This window comes from Coenobita brevimanus, chromosome 101, assembly GCF_032717465.1.
Source record: "Coenobita brevimanus isolate Jiangsu-jjx chromosome 101, ASM3271746v2, whole genome shotgun sequence".
Classification (NCBI taxonomy): Eukaryota; Metazoa; Arthropoda; class Malacostraca; order Decapoda; family Coenobitidae; genus Coenobita; species Coenobita brevimanus.
Window position 1 is genome coordinate 60,155,145 of NC_137054.1, and position 18,967 is coordinate 60,174,111.

The window sequence follows — 18,967 nt, forward strand, 5'->3', positions numbered from 1 at the left end:
CAAAAATTCTTTGACTATCTTACTTCTACGATGGAACACATTCTGTCCATTTCTCCTTTCTCTGAAATCTCCATTCTTGGAGATTTCAATGTTCACCACCACCTTTGGCTCTCCTCTCCTTTCACGGATCCACCTGGTGAACAAGCCTACATCTTTTCTATCCTTAATGACCTAGAGCAGCTTGTACAGCACCCTACCCGTATCCCTGACCGCCTTGGAGAGAGCTCCAACATACTTGACCTCTTCCTCACAACTAATCCTTCTGCTTACTCTGTTAATCTTTTCTCTCCGTTGGGCTCCTCCGATCACAACCTTATTACCTTAACCTGTCCTATCACTCCGGTACGGCCTGTGGACCCTCCAGGGAAACGTCGTCTGTGGCACTTTGGAGCCGCGAACTGGGAGGCCCTCAGGCAGTACTTCTTTGATTTTCCCTGGAATGATTATTGCTTCCATGGCCGGGAGCCATCTGAGTGTGCCTCGCGCATTACGGAGGTTATTCTCTCGGGCATGGAAGCATACATTCCTTTCTCATATCCTTTGACTAACGCAAGAAAGCCTTGGTTTAATCACGCTTGTTCTAATGCTGTCCGCAACAAGGAGAGGGCCTACAAATGGTACCGGAGCCAACCCACACCTGAATCACATCATCTTTACGTTTCTGCCCGGAATCGTGCTAAGTCTGTTCTTCGCTCTACTAAAAATAATTTCATCCATACTAAATGCTCTCAACTCTCCAACTCGAATTCTTCCCGCTCCTTCTGGCACCTTGCCAAAAATCTTTCTAACAACTTTACCTCATCATCCTTCCCTCCTCTTTTCTACTCTGATGGTTCTGTAGCTATTTCTTCTACTGATAAAGCAGATCTCTTCGCACAGACTTTCTCCTCCAATTCCACCTTAGACGATTCCGGTGCTGTTCCTCCTTCACTTCTCCCCTCTGACTTCCTCATGGCTGACATTAAAATTTCTTCAGTTGATGTATTTTCTGCCATCACTGGCCTCAGTACTAACAAGGCATATGGGCCTGATGGGGTCCCTCCTGTTGTTCTCAAGAACTGTGCTTCTGTGCTTACACCCTGCCTAGGCAAACTCTTTCGCCTTTGTCTGTCAACTTGTACCTTTCCTTCTTGCTGGAAGTTTGCTCTCATTCAGCCAGTCCCAAAGAAGGGTGACCACTCCCAACCCTTCAACTATCGTCCAATTGCTTTAACGTCCTGTATTTCAAAAGTTTTCGAGTCAATTCTTAATAGAAAAATTTTAAGGCATCTTTCCTATCACAACCTTCTTTCCGATCGTCAGTATGGGTTCCGTCAGGGACGCTCCACTGGCGATCTTCTCACCTACCTTTCAGACTCCTGGTCATCCTCCTTTCGGGACTTTGGCGAAAGCTTTGCCATTGCACTTGACATCTCAAAGGCTTTCGATCGAGTCTGGCATAAATCTTTAATTTCCAAACTGCCCTCCTACGGTTTCTATCCTTCTATCTGTGCCTTCATCGCTAGCTTCCTTTCTGGTCGTTCTATAGCCGCTGTTGTAGACGGCCATCGTTCTTCTCCTAGATCTATCAACAGTGGTGTTCCTCAGGGCTCTGTCCTATCACCAACTCTCTTCCTTTTATTCATCAATGATCTTCTAAGCTGTACATCTAACCCTATCCACTCATACGCTGATGACTCCACCCTTCACCTTTCCATTCGGTTCCCGCAACGCCCATCTCAACAGTTACTTCAAGAAACAAGGGATGAGGCTATGGCACACCTAATGTCTGACTTGGCTCGTATCGCTGACTGGGGTAAAAATAATATGGTTGTCTTTAATGCATCTAAGACTCAGTTCTTACACCTATCAACCCGACAAAATCTTCCACAGGTATACCCATTAATGTTTAATAATATTCAGCTTAATCCTGCATCATCCTTGAACATGCTTGGGGTTTCATTTACTCGGGACTTATCTTGGAAAGATCATATTACATCTCTTGTAAAATCTGCTTCTAAGAGATTGGGTGTGCTAAGCCGACTCCGCTCTTTCTTTACCCCTGCACAATTGTTGACTCTATACAGAGGTTTTATCCGCCCCTGTGTGGAGTACAACTCTCATGTGTGGGGAGGCTCCCCACATACAGCTCTTCTCAATAGGGTGGAGTCAAAGGCTTTTCGTCTCATTAACTCTCCTCCTCTTACTGACTCCCTTCAACCTCTGTCTCTTCGCCGCACTGTTGCATCTTTATCTCTTTTCTATCGCTACTTTAATGGTCACTGCTCCTCTGAACTGTCTGCTTGCATTCCTCCACCTCTACGACGGGCGCGTAGCACCCGTCTGGCAGCAAACTCTCATCCCTTTTCTGTCCAACTCTCTAATGCAAGAGTTAACCGTTACTCCCAGTCTTTCATTTATGCAACAGGTCAACTCTGGAACTGTCTCCCCTCTGTCTGTATTTCCTGCTGCCTATGATCTCCAGTCTTTCAAACGCAGTGTGTCCAGGCATCTCAAAATGATCGGATCTTGAATTTGGCTCTCTATTGTATTTTGTTTTTCTCTTGGAGGGAACTGTTACTGCGGGCCATGGCCTTTGGTTCCTTCTTCCTCGCATAAAAAAAAAAAAAAAAAAAAAAAAGTTTACCTTGACTCAAGGATTTCTTGAAAATTAAAAATAATGGTTTACATAACTCCTATGCACATTCTCGTAATACCCAACATGAAATTTCATCAGGACCACTTGCTTTTCCTCTGTCTAATCTACTTAACTCCTCCTGTATTACTTTTTCTGCTATTTGTATATCTGGTAGTATGTGTGGACATGCGTGTTCCACATAGTCCCTCTCAAAATTTTTTTCTTCTGTAAAAACTAATTGGAAATTCTTATATAGTGCTTCACAAATATCTTTCTCTTGTGTATAAGTGATTCCCTCGTCCGTAATGGATTGTATTATATCTTTTACTTTAGTTTTGCTTCTGATATAGCTGTAAAACAGCTTTGGTTGATCACTACTTTTATTTATTATATCCTCCTCAAACTGTTTTTGGGATTCCCTCCTTATTCTTGTATAGTCGTTTCTTGCCTGTTTGTAATTATTATACGCCCTTTCACTATTGTGTCTTCTGTATCTATTCCACAACAGATCTCTTCTTTCTTTTGATTTTTTACATTCTGTGTTGAACCATTTCTGTATTTTCTTATCTGCTTCTTTGTGCTGTGGGATGTACTTCTGGACTCCTATTTCATAAAATTCAAAAAAAATTTTATATACAGCATTTAAATCTTGTCCTCTAAGCTCATTTTCCCAATCAACTTCTAAGAAATACTTCTTTAGGTCTTGATAATTTCCCTTTTTATAGTTTAGGCTCTTTTTGTAACTATCATTGCTGTTTACTATGTCATATGCTATCCTGAAGTTATAATTTAGTACTGCATGATTGCTTTTGCCGAGTGGAGGGTGATATATTAAACTGTCAATATCATTTTCTTGCCTTGTAAATATTAGATCTAGCACTGAAGGCACATCGAGTCCTCTTTTTCTGGTGGTTTCCCTCACATGTTGCGTTAAGAAAAACTCTTGTACGAGATCCAGGAGCTTTTGATCCCAACAGCTTTCTTGGCTATTTATATCTAGAGTATTCCAATTTATATTTGTATTGAAGTCCCCAGTTAGTATAATTCTTTCCGATTTCTCTTCCATTTTATGTAGCAATGATCTTACACTCTGAATTGTACTCTCTGCCAGGTCCTCATATTCGTCTCTTTCCCATGTGTTTGATCTGGGTGGCATGTACAAATTGGTTACAATTACTTTACCCTCAGATGTGTCGATCTCTACTGCAATCAGTTCTACTTGTGATGGTATATCTAGTTTTATTTCCTTGACTTTTAGATTTTTCTTAGTTAATATTATAATTCCTCCTCCTTTTTTTAAATATCTGTCACTTCTCCATATATTGTATTCCTCTAAGTTTAGTATGTCATTTGATATCCTTGGGATTAATTTTGTTTCAGTTAGGCATATTATTTGTGGTTCATTTTCTCTGACATAATCATTCATCTCTAGTAATTTAGATACCATTCCATCCACATTTGAGTACATCAACTTTATCATCTTGTTTATATACTTGTCATGACATGGTTCTACTACCTTCCTCCTTTTTCTTCCATCCTGTTTGTGTACCACTTTCGTACCTGCAATCCTATTACTTTGTAAAAAAATTTCTTCTTCTCCTCTTCTGATCTTCCCTCATTTTTTGTTTTTGCTTCCTCCCTTTTCTCTTTCAGTAATTCCAGTTCCTCTTGTGTTAGGCATCTTTTTATTCATACATTTTTGAACTCCTCTTTTTCCTTAAGATTCTTTGCATTTTTTAGTATCTCTTCCACAGTGTTTGTCATAAAGACTTTGTAGTTACTCGTAGAGAAGTATATTTTAGACTTCTGGTCGAGCGGCTTTTATATCTTGTAGTAGCTTCCCCACCAGATGTCATGTAGTGACGGGAGAGGTAAAGAATAGTATGGGACTATTTTTATTTGTCTTGGAAATATTAAACCAGGTCTCTCACATGGAAAGAGTATAAGTCCCGGGTAGCTACCTCCCTGTCTCGCTATCTCTCTCTCTCTCTCTGTTCTAAGGCTAATCTCCGTCTCGACCTCTCTCTAGGGTTGCTTGTCTCCTTCTAAACTCTCTTTCCTAAAATCTGGTGTAGCAGGGGTGTGTCACGTATGTTCCTCATGGTTACCAGATCTTTGTTCACGAGAGGACTGCTGACAGCTAACTGCATCATCTCCTTACTGGCTGCTGTCGTCAGCTTTCCTCAGTGTTAAGAGTGTGTAAGCATGTTTAGCACTGCTCGATTCTCGCAGACACAACACCTTCTCATCATTTGACTTCCTGCTTCTATCTGTCTCTCTATCTATCTATCTATTATGGTTTGCAATTATAATATGGAGACCTACCACATGTTTACACTCTGGAAAGTCGCCTTTAGAGGTCTTGTCTTGCTTTTCTCGTATTTCCCTAACCTTTTGTGTTCCTCTATGTCTTTACTACAGATTTCCTCTGATACTTCTTTCAGTAAGCTCATTACATTTGCCATCTCCTTTTTGTCTTTTGTGATCTTGTTTTTAACTTCATCCTCTTCTATACCAGTGATTACTATTGATTTGTTTATCTCTACTGAATCTCTGACTTACTTTGGATTGTTTTGGATTATTCTTTTCACCTCCTTTTTAATGTTTTTTTCCTCCACCCTTGTTTCTAAGTCTTTCTTTACTTTCACCATTTCAGCATACGTGGTTTCCACATCATTTTTGTAGCTTTGCACAGCTTCATTTACTTGTGTTATCTTCTCCTCAATATCACTGCTCTGGTCAATAAGACTGCTAACTTGCCTAATTGTCTCTGTGTCATTTTTGAACTCTTCCATAACACTCTCGTGATTGACTACTGTACTTGCCATTTCACTCATTTTCTTCCTAAGTATACTCAATTCCACGGTTAGTTCACTGATGGTTGTGTCTTTCTTATTGGCCTCCCTTCCTAGTTTTTCTATTTCTTCCTTTTGCAAGTGCATCTTCTTCTTTATTTCATCAATTTCATTTTTGAAAGCCATTTCTAGTTTGTTTACACGTTCAACCAGTCTATTGTGGGTCTCTACTTCAACCAGTTCTTGGTAGAAATCATCATTTTGCTTTTTACCTTTATCCCTTTTCTTTTCCAAATTTGTTTAACTGAAGTATGTATCCATTTTGCAATACTTAAAGTGCAAAGCATATACTTACAATCTCCGTCTTGTTGTAGTCTAAACAAACCTCAGAGATGACTCAGCGTATTCTTTCGTCTTGGTTCTATTTCCTGTTTTTACAAGTCTTGTTGAAACTTATTATTTTTTTCCTTTTTATAATGAACAATCATTTAGTCTAACCTGGTACTGAGCTTGACTCATACAAAGATACTATTTAGGTAATGCCACTGGCCGTGATGATTTGGTACGGAGCGCCGGTGTCACACGTTCGCCTAGATTGAATCCCTGTGTGTGTGTGTGTGTGTGTGTTTTGGGAGGGTGAGATTGGCCTAAAGATAAGAATGCCCACAACCATGTATACATACATACAGCCATACATACCTACAAATGCTTCCTTCCATACAGGAGACATTGGGTTACCGGTGAGACAGAAAGAAAGGCAGGGATGCTGCCCTGCAGGGGTGAGGTCAGATAAGGACATCTATATATATTTGTCTAGCTAATTGCTTCTTGCGAAACTTTTTATTCGGTATTACTGAAGACCTAATGTTTGACCCAAAAGTAAGCTAATTACTTATGTATTTATTTCTCCTCCTGGAAATTTTTTTTAGAGGAAAGGGGAGAAGTGTAGGAAAAGAATAAAGTGGTTACAGACAAGGAAGGTTTGAAAATAATAGGAGTGTAGTAGGAAAGTAAAGGATCAGTATTTAGTGAATTTGAAGGGAAAAGGGAAAAACTCTCTCTCTCTCTCTCTCTCTCTCTCTCTCTCTCTTACATTCTCTGAATTTCTTCAGTTATATTTTATATGCCATATCCACTCCAGTCAAAATTGGTAGTAGCGTCAGTGCCTCGAAAAACATCTCTGTTGTTGTGCACCACTTCTGGTTGCCTCCTCCAGCTGTTTCCTTTCCTCTTGTTTCTTCTTTCCCCATCTCATCTTCTCTCTCTACCTCTTCATCTGCCTCCATCATCATCTCCATCTGTTGCACTTCTTTTGCTGCCCCTTGATTCCCTTCTTGCTCCTAGTCAAAGGGAATTCACATAAATTCCCCCTTGACAAAAGCCTGCACATCCAGGTCCTCCATTGCTCGGGTGTCTGACTGGGTTTACATCACGTGCACAGTAAATTGCTTCTTTTTTTTTCTTTCTTTCTTTCTTTTTTCACAAATTGCAACCACTTGTCATAATATATGGCTAACATAATTTGTATTATTGAATGATTATGTAATTTTCATTTTACAGTACTATAATAGTATATATGTATATATATAGACTCTTACCAACACAAAACTATAAATTGGAAACAACCTGAGAAGGAAGTTACCAACTTGTGTAGTAAATGGTAGTGATTTTTTTTTTTTTTCCCCTCATTTTGAGTCCCAATAGGTATTATTCCATGGACCTAAATATTCTGTGAAGAAGCTTTGCTTTACAGAGAAATATGAAAACAACAACTGATTAGTAAATGCTTGAAGAAAAAGAGGAGATACAGATGAGTGGGGCACGCAGGTTGGGAAAGTAAGACAAACCGGATTTGAACTTGGCGTGCTTGGGAGACGGGCCGGGACGAAGGGGTTAAGGATTTGTTGAGCACAGAGAATGAAAGTAATGGATGTATAAGTGGTTGGGGAATGGCTGGGAAAAGGAAGGATGTGAAAAGACAGGAAGAAATTAGTAGGATGGAAGTTGTGGAAGCAATGAAGAAAGTCAAAATGGGGAAAACCCAAGGAATTGATGGAATGTAAAGTGAAATGCTGATGCATGGGGGAGAGATAGTAGTAGAATGGATGTGGAAGATTTGCAGAATGGTCTGGGAGGAAGGCAAAGTCCTGGAGGATTGAAAGTCAGGTATAATTATTCCCCTGTAAAAATGGTGGCAAAGAAGACAGGGTGGCAGAGAAGTTAGGGAGTGAGAGATAAAGATGGTAGATTACTAGTGGAGAAGGGAGAAAAAGGTGAGCAGATGGAGAGAACACTTTAAGGAGCTGCTGAACATAGAGAATGAAAGTAATGTGAGGATAAGTGGCTGGGGAATGGCTGGGAGATGGAGGGATGTGAGAAAAGAGGAAGAAATCAGTAGGATGGAAGTTGTGGAAGCAATGAAGAAAGTTAAAATGGGGAAAGCCCCAGGAATTGATGGAGTGTGTGGTGAAATGCTGAAGCATGGGGGAGAGATTGTAGTAGAATGGATGTGGAAGATGTGCAGATTGGCCTGGGAGGAAGTAAGTCCCAGAGGATTGGAAGTCAGGTATAATTATTCCCCTGTACAAAGCAAAGGGGAAAAAAGAAGCGTGTGGTAATCATAGGGGCATTTGTCTTCTTAGTGTAATAGGAAAAGTATGGTAGGATACTTATTGATAGAGTTAGGGAAATAACAGAGGAATTAGTTGGAGAAGAAGAGAGAGGTTTTAGGAAGGGAAGAGGTTCTGTAGATCAGATATACATTCTTAGATCTTTAGTGGATAAGTTTCTAGAGATGGAAAAGAAGTTGTATGCGGCCTTCATGGATTTGAAGAAAGCATAGGACAGGGTGGATAGACAAGGATTGTGGAAGGTATTAAGAATATAAGGAGTAGATAGGAAGTTGTTGAATGCTGTGAAGAGGATGTATGAGGGTGTTAAGGCTGCAGTGCATGTGGACAGTGAACTGAGTGAATTTTCCTATTGAAGGTTGGATTGAAACAGGAATGTGTCATGTCTCCATGGTGGTTCAGTCTGTATATGGATGGGGTTATGAAAGAGATACAGGGTATGGCAGTGGATGTTGGAGTGGCCCTAATGAGAGAGGTCAGTGTTTGGAAACTCCTTGTACTGTTGTTTGCAGATGATACTGTGTTGTTAAGTGAAGATGAAGGGGAGCTGCAAAGCTTGGTGGATGAGTTTGGCAGAGCGTGTAAGATATGGAATCTAAAGGTGAATGTTGGGAAGCGTAAAGTTATTGTCTCGAGAGAAGTGAAGTCACTGAATGTACTCAGAGGTTGGATGAGGAGGAAATGAAATATGTGAGTGCATTTAAGTACTGTACTTGGGTAGTGTGATGAGTAAGGATGGAAGTTTAGGGGGTGAAGTGTTTGAAAAGATACAACAAGAATGAGTGTTTCTGGTTCTTTGAAACCACTGGGAAGAAACAGGAAAGTGAGCATGGAACTGAAAAGTTCATGTATGACAGTATTGTGATACCAACTCTAACATATGGAAGTGAAGCTTGGATCTTGTTGGAGGGATGCAGGTAAAAGTGAGGGCAGTGGAAATGAGTTATTTGAGCAGAGCATGTGAACTCACATGGAGAGAGAGAGACTGACAAATGAGTAAGTGAAGGAGCATTGTGATGTGGATGTGGATGTGATAGGAAATGTTAGAAGTATCACATTGAGGTGGTTTGGCCATGTGGAGAGGATGGAGAGTGCAAGACTTATGAGGACAATGTATGTGAGTGAGGTGGATAGGGGGAGAGGGAGAAGGAGGCCAAGGATGAGATGGAGGGATGGAGTGGAGAGGTATATGAGAGACGTGGGTTTGAGCTGGGAGCAGGGCAGTGAAATAGCAAGGGACTGGGCGACATGGAGGAATTTTTTTTGTGGCCACTCCTTATGGGATTAAGGTGTCTGGCAATAGAGAGAGAGAGAGAGAGAGACTTCTTATTTTCTCTGTTGCTATGTTATGTTTGGATTTAGAGATTTTATGGTTAAATAAGAAATATTTTCTTTGTCAGATAGTGTGGTGTTGGAGTTTTAGGGAAAGGTTTGTATGTGATACCCTCCTAGAGCTGGTGTTTAATTCCCTTCCAATGTATTTGGACAGGTATGTGTTGGCAATGGCCCTGAAGAAGCTGCGAGAAGAACAAAACACCACAGAGCCACCTCCTCAGAACTGTAATGATACTGGTGGGTCCTGGGAAACTGGCAAGAAACTCTTCCAGTAAGTACATACTGTACTTGACTCACTTATTCAAACCATGACACAGATTCCCTTAATATAGGATTTACCCAGAATCCCATGTCTGGTCCTATATATAGAATCATAAATGTTTCACAGTACTGCACTATATAAGACTGATGCTTGAAGCATGATTTCTTCATGTGAGAAGTATGAGACCTCATCTAGTTTGCTGTGGGCTCAGAGATGTCCCAGCCACAGTATCAACTTTTTCCTTGTTGCCACTTTCTTTGTTCTTCTAACCTTGGCTTGTTTATCACCCATTCTGTTTTCTGATTTCATAAAATATTGTGCTTGATACTTTATGTGTTTGCACATCCAGTTTAGCTTGGTTTCTGTGTAGGTAGTTTATATATCACAAGTGAGTCCCCAGCTAAGCGTCACAGGGAATAGTACTTGCCTGCCACTCTGTACAGTGATCCTTTGGTTATTGCCCATAATTGGTACCAAGTCTAGTGTGTGATAATGAAATAATGCAACAGCGAAAGCACAGAACTTATAGATTTATCCTAATTGATACTAGGCACCCCATTGGTACAATCGACCCTCATATAATGCAGTATCATATAACACGGATCTGTACTTACTCGGTCATCTATAGTGTATATGTGACCAAAAAATATATTTTGTGGTCACAGACAGATACACTGCAGCAAGTTGTCAGGCATTGGAGCTCAGACGGCCCGCTGAAAGTCAAATTTCGCATGTGATTACATCAGGCGAGCGGTGCACCGTGACTGGTAGCATGGCATTACATTCATATGTAACCCCATTGGCCACCGGGAGTGTCCTCCATTGTTTTTTAGTGGTCTCCTGCCTTGTGCCCATGGTACAGAGCATTGTTACCTAAGCATTATGCCTCACAGCCAACTGGAACCTCCCAACAAGCGACGACACTTCACCTACGAGCAGAAAATGGAGATAATATGAGAGTTGGAGGTGGTGCTGAATTGGTAGAGAGGTGGCTTGCAGTCCTAATGGACCCAGCTTCAAATCCCTGCTGGGGCAGGGAACAGTTTATATTTGGATTTCATAAACGCAGACTTTATTGACGTACCAAAAGACCTGGTGACATTTTGTAAAAGTACCCCAGCTAATACAAATACACCAGTCCTGTATGAAACAGCACTAGCACGTATTCAATATGGACGGTGGGTGTTAGTGCTGGTGTGGTAACATGTGAAGGTGTATGGTATGCAGGAGAACTATTGGTCCTTGGGAGCAGGCTGTGAAGCCTATGCCCAGAGTTGGAAACATTATTTAAAAAAGGGGGGGGGGGGCAGAAAAGCACGAGGTTAATGAAAGCACCATCAGGACAGTTTGGACTGAGAGAAGATAAAGTCATATGTCAAGAGCAACCCCACAGCAGCAGGACAAGCTGCAATGAAGATCAAGAATGTAGCTCTGAAGACCACGGAGCGACATCTACTTCAATTTGAAGAGGCAGAGACAGAGAAACGTCACTACTGACGGCATCATGCTATGTGACAAGACCAAGCATTTCTACAGGGAGGTAACCTGACGGCCAAACCAACAGAAGCCGACACCCATCAAGGCCTCTAAAGGTTGGTTAAATTCTTTTATTAAGAGGAAAGAGTTAAAGAGTGTTAGTATAACTGGTGGCGGGGCCAGTACTGATGGTTTTGTTGCTTCTACCTTCCCAGCATTTCTTTGAGATGTCATCAGAGACAGTGGGTACACCCAGGACCAGATTTTTAATCCTGATGAGACAGGGCATTTTTGGAAAAAAATGTCCACAAAGACCAACATCGAACGATGTGGTAGGCCCGAGGTTACAAGGTGTCTAAGGAAAGCCTCACTACTCCTAACCTGTAATGCCTCTGGGACCTGCAAAATGAAGCCACTTGTTATCTCACGAGCCAAGAAATCACATGCCTACAGGAGTTGTGACATTGACATATTCAACGTGCACTGGATGTACAATGAAAAGGGGTGGATGTTGGGTGCAGTCTGTCTCAAATGGTTTGACAAGTGCTTCACTGAAGAAGCAGAAGATTTCTGCAAACAGCGCAACTTTGTATTTAAGATCTTGCACCATTTAGACAATGCACCAGGCCAATCACCACTCCTCGACTATCGCCACCCCAACATCAAGGTTGTGTTCGTGCTTCTGAACACAACCTCACTCCTCCAGCCACTCAACCAAGAAGTGATTGCGGTGCTCAAGGCAACCTACTCCTCGAAGACCCTTACTATGGTCCAAGCTGCTACCGACACTGACGAAGATTTGGACTAGCTGCCATCTTCACCAGATTCACCACGGCCTGAGTTGCCCACCACTGGCTCAAGCCGTGACTTCCCACCGCCACCAGCTACCATTGCTGCTTCCACTACCACACAGCACTCCAGGGATGCAGAGTCTGTTTGGGAGTCGTTTAACATCAAAAACAGAGTGGACACCATTGTTGAAGCCTGGAATGAGCTGACGCAGGCCATGGTGCATCATGCCTGGCGCAACATTTTGCAAGGTTTGCCAGGCCACAGGCTTGACTTAGAGACTGAGCCTCAGAGAGTTGACGCATTGGTTGACACAGCGGTGGAGGCATCAAGGAGAGTCGCCGGCATGGAACAACTCGGCGTTGCTGGCATGGAAGCTCCTGACATTCAGGAGCTTCTTGCCCTAGACCCCACCCTGGACACCGAGGAACTGTTGAACCAGCCTCAGGAAGGGTGTGAAGAACAGTAAGAGCCAGAGGAAAGGCCGCCAGGAGGGATAGCAGCAAGCACACTGAGAGAAATTGTGGAATTGTACGAGAGGCTCTCCTTCGTCGTCACCAACAAGGACACAGATAAGATCAAGCCGAGCAAACTGCTGCATTAGTGGTCAGTGATGTGAGGCAGTACACAGACATGTTTAGGGAGAGAATGAATGCTGAGCAACAAAAGAGGATCACCTACTTTATTCGAGTTCACCAGAACGCGTCACATCAACCATCCTGTGGTGACGATTCAAGCCCAGAAGACAGTGCTGAACCTGACGAAGAGGTTTATGTCCATCATTTCCTTCATGGACTTTGAAGGGTTTGACTCCGACGACGAAGGGAACCAGCCAACCTAATCTCAAGAGTGACAACAGAGAATGGGAACTGGGGGCACCGGGGACAGCAAGTGTGGCCAGCTGAGCCAGCCAGGTTTGTGGCCTAAACATTTTTTTATTAAAGTCTAGGAACCTTCCTCATGTACAGTAATACCTCGATATGCGATACCCCTAGATGCCATACCCCAGCTTAACGATGGGGGTAGAAATTGCACCATGCCCCGCCTACACGATGGCTAAATCCCTGTTTAATGATGGGTTTTGATTTTTCATACCAATTTTGATGATATTTTAGACTAAAATTGTGTATTTACTGTAGGTTGATTTATAAACTGTTTTTAGACTTCGATTAATGTGTTTTAGCATAGGTGGGGTGAACATTGCCATTTTAGAATACAGTTTATTAAGCATGATTTTTTCCAGACTTATATTTGACGATATTCAGATTTGATTTGTTGGTTTTAGTGAGTTATGTATAGGTGTTAGGCTTAGGTTAACTTCCTTGACAGCTGTTAGGCCATTTAGATTGCCTTTAAACCTGTTTTTGGGCTCATCTGGGTGGTTTGGGGGGAAACCCAAGGCTGGTAAACGGTCTACATTGAAATACATGTTAAAAGTACCCCGATATACGATACACCGCCTAACGATAGGGTTTTACCTAACCAATTAGATCATTAAACTGGTGTATGCCTGTACTGTTAATAATTTCATGTGTATGAGTACCAGAGTGAATGTCACCAGGGTGTTTTTTGGAGGGTTTGAGTTGGATTTGGGGTGAAAAGGGCAACATCGGAAAATGTCCAGTCTAAGTTAGCCGTTTATAATGGAAACAAACTGAACTTATAATGTAGAAAAGTATAGCACGGCTTGTTGTCAGTTTATGTTAGCCTCGTTATAGGAGGGATGGCTGTATACCCAAATTTACCCTTTACAACAATTTAGACCCACTTAATACCTACATACTGTTATGGTATCAGAAATGCAGATAGGAATGGTTAGGTTAATAGAAAATGATGAAAAGGGCACAATAAGGAAGACACACATACCATGTAGAGACCTGAGATGGGCATGAGGTAAAGGGCAATGAGAGAGAGTGGCTTCAACCACCTGGAATTAATCCCTCAAGTAATGCCCCATCTTTGAATCCCTCTAAGTCATCAGAAACCACAGATTTTGCACCATCATTGTTAGCAGAAACCAACTCTGGTGCACGATAATGTTGTTTGTTATCCAAAAAAATGTTTGGTAACAGCAGGAGTGTAGATTTTCATCTAGATGTGATAATGAAACCCAATATCACCAAGTGCTTGATAACCAAGGGATCACTGTATTTAGCACATTCTGTGATCAGCACAATAAAGTACCCTCCTATGCCACATTTTTAGTTAATTTTTTTTCATTTTTTGAGTGATTTTTTGTTGTTTCACTGTAGTCAGTGAAAAGTAGGATCAAATTTTTTATTTTTTTTCCACCATATGGTTATAGCCAACATTGATAGTTACTGTACTGTATTTTTAAACACTGGTACCAAATCTTCCCTAGCCCACCCGGGCATCATCTACAGTTTGAGACTTTTTCTTTGTATCCTTCTCATAATTTGACATTGTTTGCCAGCATCTAGCTCAGAGCCTAACCAACCCTTACCTTAGGCCTGCCTCTTCATGCATGTCAAAGCATTGATCGCTCTCCATCTGTGATGTTTTGTTAATGCAACTCCCAGTATCATCATGCTGTTTATGTAATGTTTCCCCAGGCTTTACTGCCTATAAAGCTACATATCTATATCATGTCTGGATTGGGCTTTCTTATGTCCTGATCACCCTGATTGAAAGAAAGTCTTGTCAGTGTTGTTAACAACCATGTCGAGGTGCTTTACTTTCTCAACCTCATAAATGCACCCCTGCATGGAGATTTCACCTGTATTAAGGGTAAAATTTCCAGTGCTGCAACTCACAATTTTGATCTGTATGAAGGTTTGTCTATGATGATAACACTATGTAGGATAGGCAGGTGTGAAACCTGAAAATTATATGCCGTGAGTGTAGGATTCAAAACACTGGTATAGTTTATTGTGGAACTTGCATCCTAATGGGAATACACAAGATATGACAGGCTGTGGCTGAAAGCAAAATTCCCTCTGAGTGAACCTCCTCACTCAGACCATACTTGTAAATGAGACCCCCTGTGCAGCACACGCATCAGTTATCATCATCATCATCTTGCCTCCAGTTATCATCATCATCATCGTCATCTTGCCTCTTTTCCCACCTGCAGGTGGGGTGAGGTACGGTACAGAAAACCAGAAAAGGAAAAATGTGGTAGTGGGAGAATTAATCATTGACATGCCAAGTGACATGGACCATGCACCCATTCATTCAATGATTCTATCTATGTGTTGTCAGACACCTTAATCCCTAATACAGGGTGGCCACAAACAATTGCCTCCATGTCACCCTGTCCCCTGCCATTTCCTTCCCTGCTCCCTATTCACACACCCCTCTCTCATATACCTCTCCACTCCATCCCCCCATCTCATCCTTGGCCTTCCCCTCCCTCTCTCCCCCTCCACCTCACTCACATACACTCTCCTTGTCAGTCTCTTACTCTCCATCCTCTCCACATGGCCAAACCACCTCAGTGTTTTTCTCCTAACGTATTCTATCACATCCACATCCACTCCACGATGCTCCTTCACATCCTCATTTATCAGTCTGTCTTTCCATTTGACTCCACAGGCTCTTCTTAAATAACTCATTTCCACTGCTCTCACTCTTGACTTGTGTCCCTCCAACAACATCCAAGCTTCACATCCATACTTTAAATTTGGTATCACAAAACTGTCATGTAATAACTTTTTCACTTCCATGCTCACTTCCCTGTTTCTTATCACTGCCTTCAAGGAATCAGCAACCTTTCTTCCTTGTTATACCCTTTCAAGCACTTCACCCTCCAAACTTCCATCCTTACTCATCACACTACCCAAGTACTCAAATGTACTCACATTTTCCATTTCCTCCTCATCCAACCTCACTGTACATTCACTGACTTCACCTCTCTCAAAGACCATCACTTTACTCTTTCCTACATTCACCTTTAGATTCTGTTTCTTACACACTCTTCCAAACTCATCCACCAAGCTTTGCGGCTCCCCTTTATCTTCAATTAACAACACAGTATCATCTGCAAATAACAGTACTGGAAATTTCCAAACACTGCCCTCTCTCATTAGTGCCTCTCCATCATCCAGTGTCCTACCTTGTATCTCTTTTTTAACCCCATCCTTATACAGATTAAGCAACCATGGGGACATGACACATCCCTGTTTCAATCCAACCTTCAGATAGAAAAACTCATTCAGTTCACTGTCCACACACACTGCAACCATAGCACCCTCATACGTACTCTTCATGGCATTCAACAACTTCCCATTTACTCCATATATTCTTAATACTTTCCACAATCCTTGTCTATCCACCCTGTCCTATGCTTTTTCCAGATCCATGAAGGCCACATACAACTTCTTTCCCTTCTCCAGAAACTTTTCCATTAAAGATCTAAGAATGAATATCTGATCTACAGAACCTCTTCCCTTCCTAAAACCTCCCTCTTCTTCTCCAACTAATTCCTCTGTTATTTCCCTAACTCTGTCAATAAGTATCCTACCACATACTTTTCCTATTACACTAAGAAGACAAATGCCCCTGGGATTACCACACACTTCTTTTTCCTCTTTCACTTTGTACAGGGGAATAATTATACCTGACTTCCAATCCTTTGGGACTCTGCCTTCCTCCCAGGCCAATCTGCACATCTTCCACATCCATTCTACTACTATCTCTCCCCCATGCTTCAGCATTTCATCACAGACTCCATCAATTCCTGGGACTATTTTGACATTCTTCATTGCGTCCATAGCTTCCATCCTACTAATTTCTTCCTGTATTCTCACCTCCCTTCTTCTCCCAGCCATTCCTCAGCCACTTATACTTGCATTACCACCATTCTGTATGTTCAACAATTCCTTAAAGTGTTCTCTCCATCTGCTCACTTTTTCTCCCTTCTCAACTAGTAATCTATCATTTTTATCTTTCTCCCACCTTCTAACATCATTGCTATGCTGTCTGACCCTCTTTACCTCTTTCCAGAACATTTTCTTACATTCCCTCCACTGGACACTCAAATTCCTTCCAAATTCCTCATCCACTCTTTTCTTACTCTCTCTTACTAATCTTTTCACCTCTGTCTTCCTTTCAACATATAACTCTCTCTTCTGTCTCTCAACCTCTTCCATGCCTCTATTTCTCATCCATTCATTATATGCTTTTTTCTTTTGTGTCACAGGCTGTCTCACCTCTTCATTCCACCATGCTGTTCCTTGCACCCCCTTTCATCTTCTCTTTATCCCACTCACCACCTCACATGCTGCACAGATTTCTTCTATGAATATCTTGAACACCCCTTCCACATCCCCCATCTGCTCCAATTCATATTTACCCAATCGTTCCTCCACTTCTCTCTTATATTCTGCCATTTTCTCATCCTCTTGTAACCTTTGCACAATTCAAGCCCCAGAATCTTTTGACAATTTGCCATTTCGGACAACCATGGAATTGGGAAATTTCCTTTTGACAGTTCATAGATCCTACCTTCTACTAACTTTTTTCCAAGTAAATAGTTTTTGCAAATTGATATTAACCATAATAAGTAAATCCTTAATACGACCTTGGCCTGTGGTGGGGGACAATTGGAGAGGTGATGGTGAGCACACAAGATCTGCTGACCAATGTGATTGAAGCAGGGAAGCCAGCTGGAGTGCTGGCACTTACAGAAGTGGTTACAGAGTGTTTTCAAGAGCAGTCAACTGCCCTAACTATAAACTACTGTGCAGTTACAGAAAAGACAAACGTTTCTGGTAATGGATAATTTATGCACTTTGAAGGTAAGGTTTGAACCTAGTGAGGTGGTTAATTTTGTCAGTGGGGGTATGGGACACAGACCCCTAGCTAGGATAGTAGTGTTTTTTTCTGGTGTTGTTTCCTGTTATGTGATCTATTCCACCTTCATTTTTATTGCAAAACTACCAGCAAGATAAGATTTATGCATTTTGAAGGTTTGGTTTGAATGCTGTTTCATTTTGTTTCGTTTTTTAAGGCTTCAACATGCTTGCATGCAACAACCTTGGTCAAATAACGGCTTATCTCCATACTGTCCCTGCGGTCACGCTCAGTGGCTTCATCCCAGGTCTTTCTCGGTCTACCACTCGCAGCCCTACCTCTAATGTTAACACTTCTCACTTTCTGCACTGTTATCATCCCCCATCCACTTCACATCCCCAAACCACCTCAGTCTACCTCTCCTCATCACAATACCAAGACACTCCAGTCCCATCCCACCTCTCAGTTCTTCCATTTTAAACCTAGCCCCCCCCAGGCCTCACACTCAGAGATGCACTGCACATCCACATAATCATTGTCATTTCTGTATGTTTGAGCCTGTGAATATCCTTCCTTTACTGCCCAGGTCTCACTACCATTCCTAACATGGGCACATACAAAGATCCCTTAACATGGAGGGAGAGCCCTCTCAGTGTCAGGAGAGGCAACAGCTCCCTGAACTTCATCCAATCACTCCTCTTTCTAGCCACAGAGCTAGCTCCAGCTCCACCTCCAGCATATAACATGTCTCCCAAATAACAAAACATCCACACATTCAAGAGACTCACTAGCAAGTTCAGTTCTTTCACGCATGACATTCTCCACATGCTCTCCCAGACACACTGCACACATGAGATCAGCATTGTCTTCCAGTCTACCACTAATACCACTACATCTCTTATGCACCCACTTATCATAGACACTGTACAAAATGGAATTACTTCCCATTCCCTTTTGACAAATCGCACACGGCCACTCTCCCTCTTCTTTGACAGTACCGCCACCAGCCTTAGATACCATCACTTGTTTTATCTGCATTTGCTTGTAAGTCCTTGTGTCCTATACCATCCTTCCACTTCCCAAATCTTTTCCTCCACTTCCCTTTCATTCTCTGCAGTCAGCACCAAATCATCAGCATACAGCATCTTCCACAGTAGTCCATTTCTGAAGTTACGTGAGAGGGCTTCAAGTATCATGATAAACAACAAGAGGCTCAAGACTACCCCTGATGCACACCAACATTCACGGAAAACTCATCACTCAAATCTCCATACGCCCTTACCTGGGTGTGAGCACCCACATATGGCCA

General features: G+C 42.0%; 1 protein-coding gene across 1 annotated transcript in view; it reads left to right on the forward strand.

The window, feature by feature from the left end:
• LOC145415050 (glutamate [NMDA] receptor subunit 1-like) overlaps window positions 1-18,967 on the forward strand; it is a 529,989-nt gene that overhangs the window by 227,746 nt on the left and 283,276 nt on the right. The window contains exon 7 of the mRNA XM_080284465.1: window positions 9,532-9,648. Coding sequence (XP_080140591.1) covers window positions 9,532-9,648 — 117 coding nt within the window. The remainder of the gene's footprint in view (window positions 1-9,531; window positions 9,649-18,967) is intronic.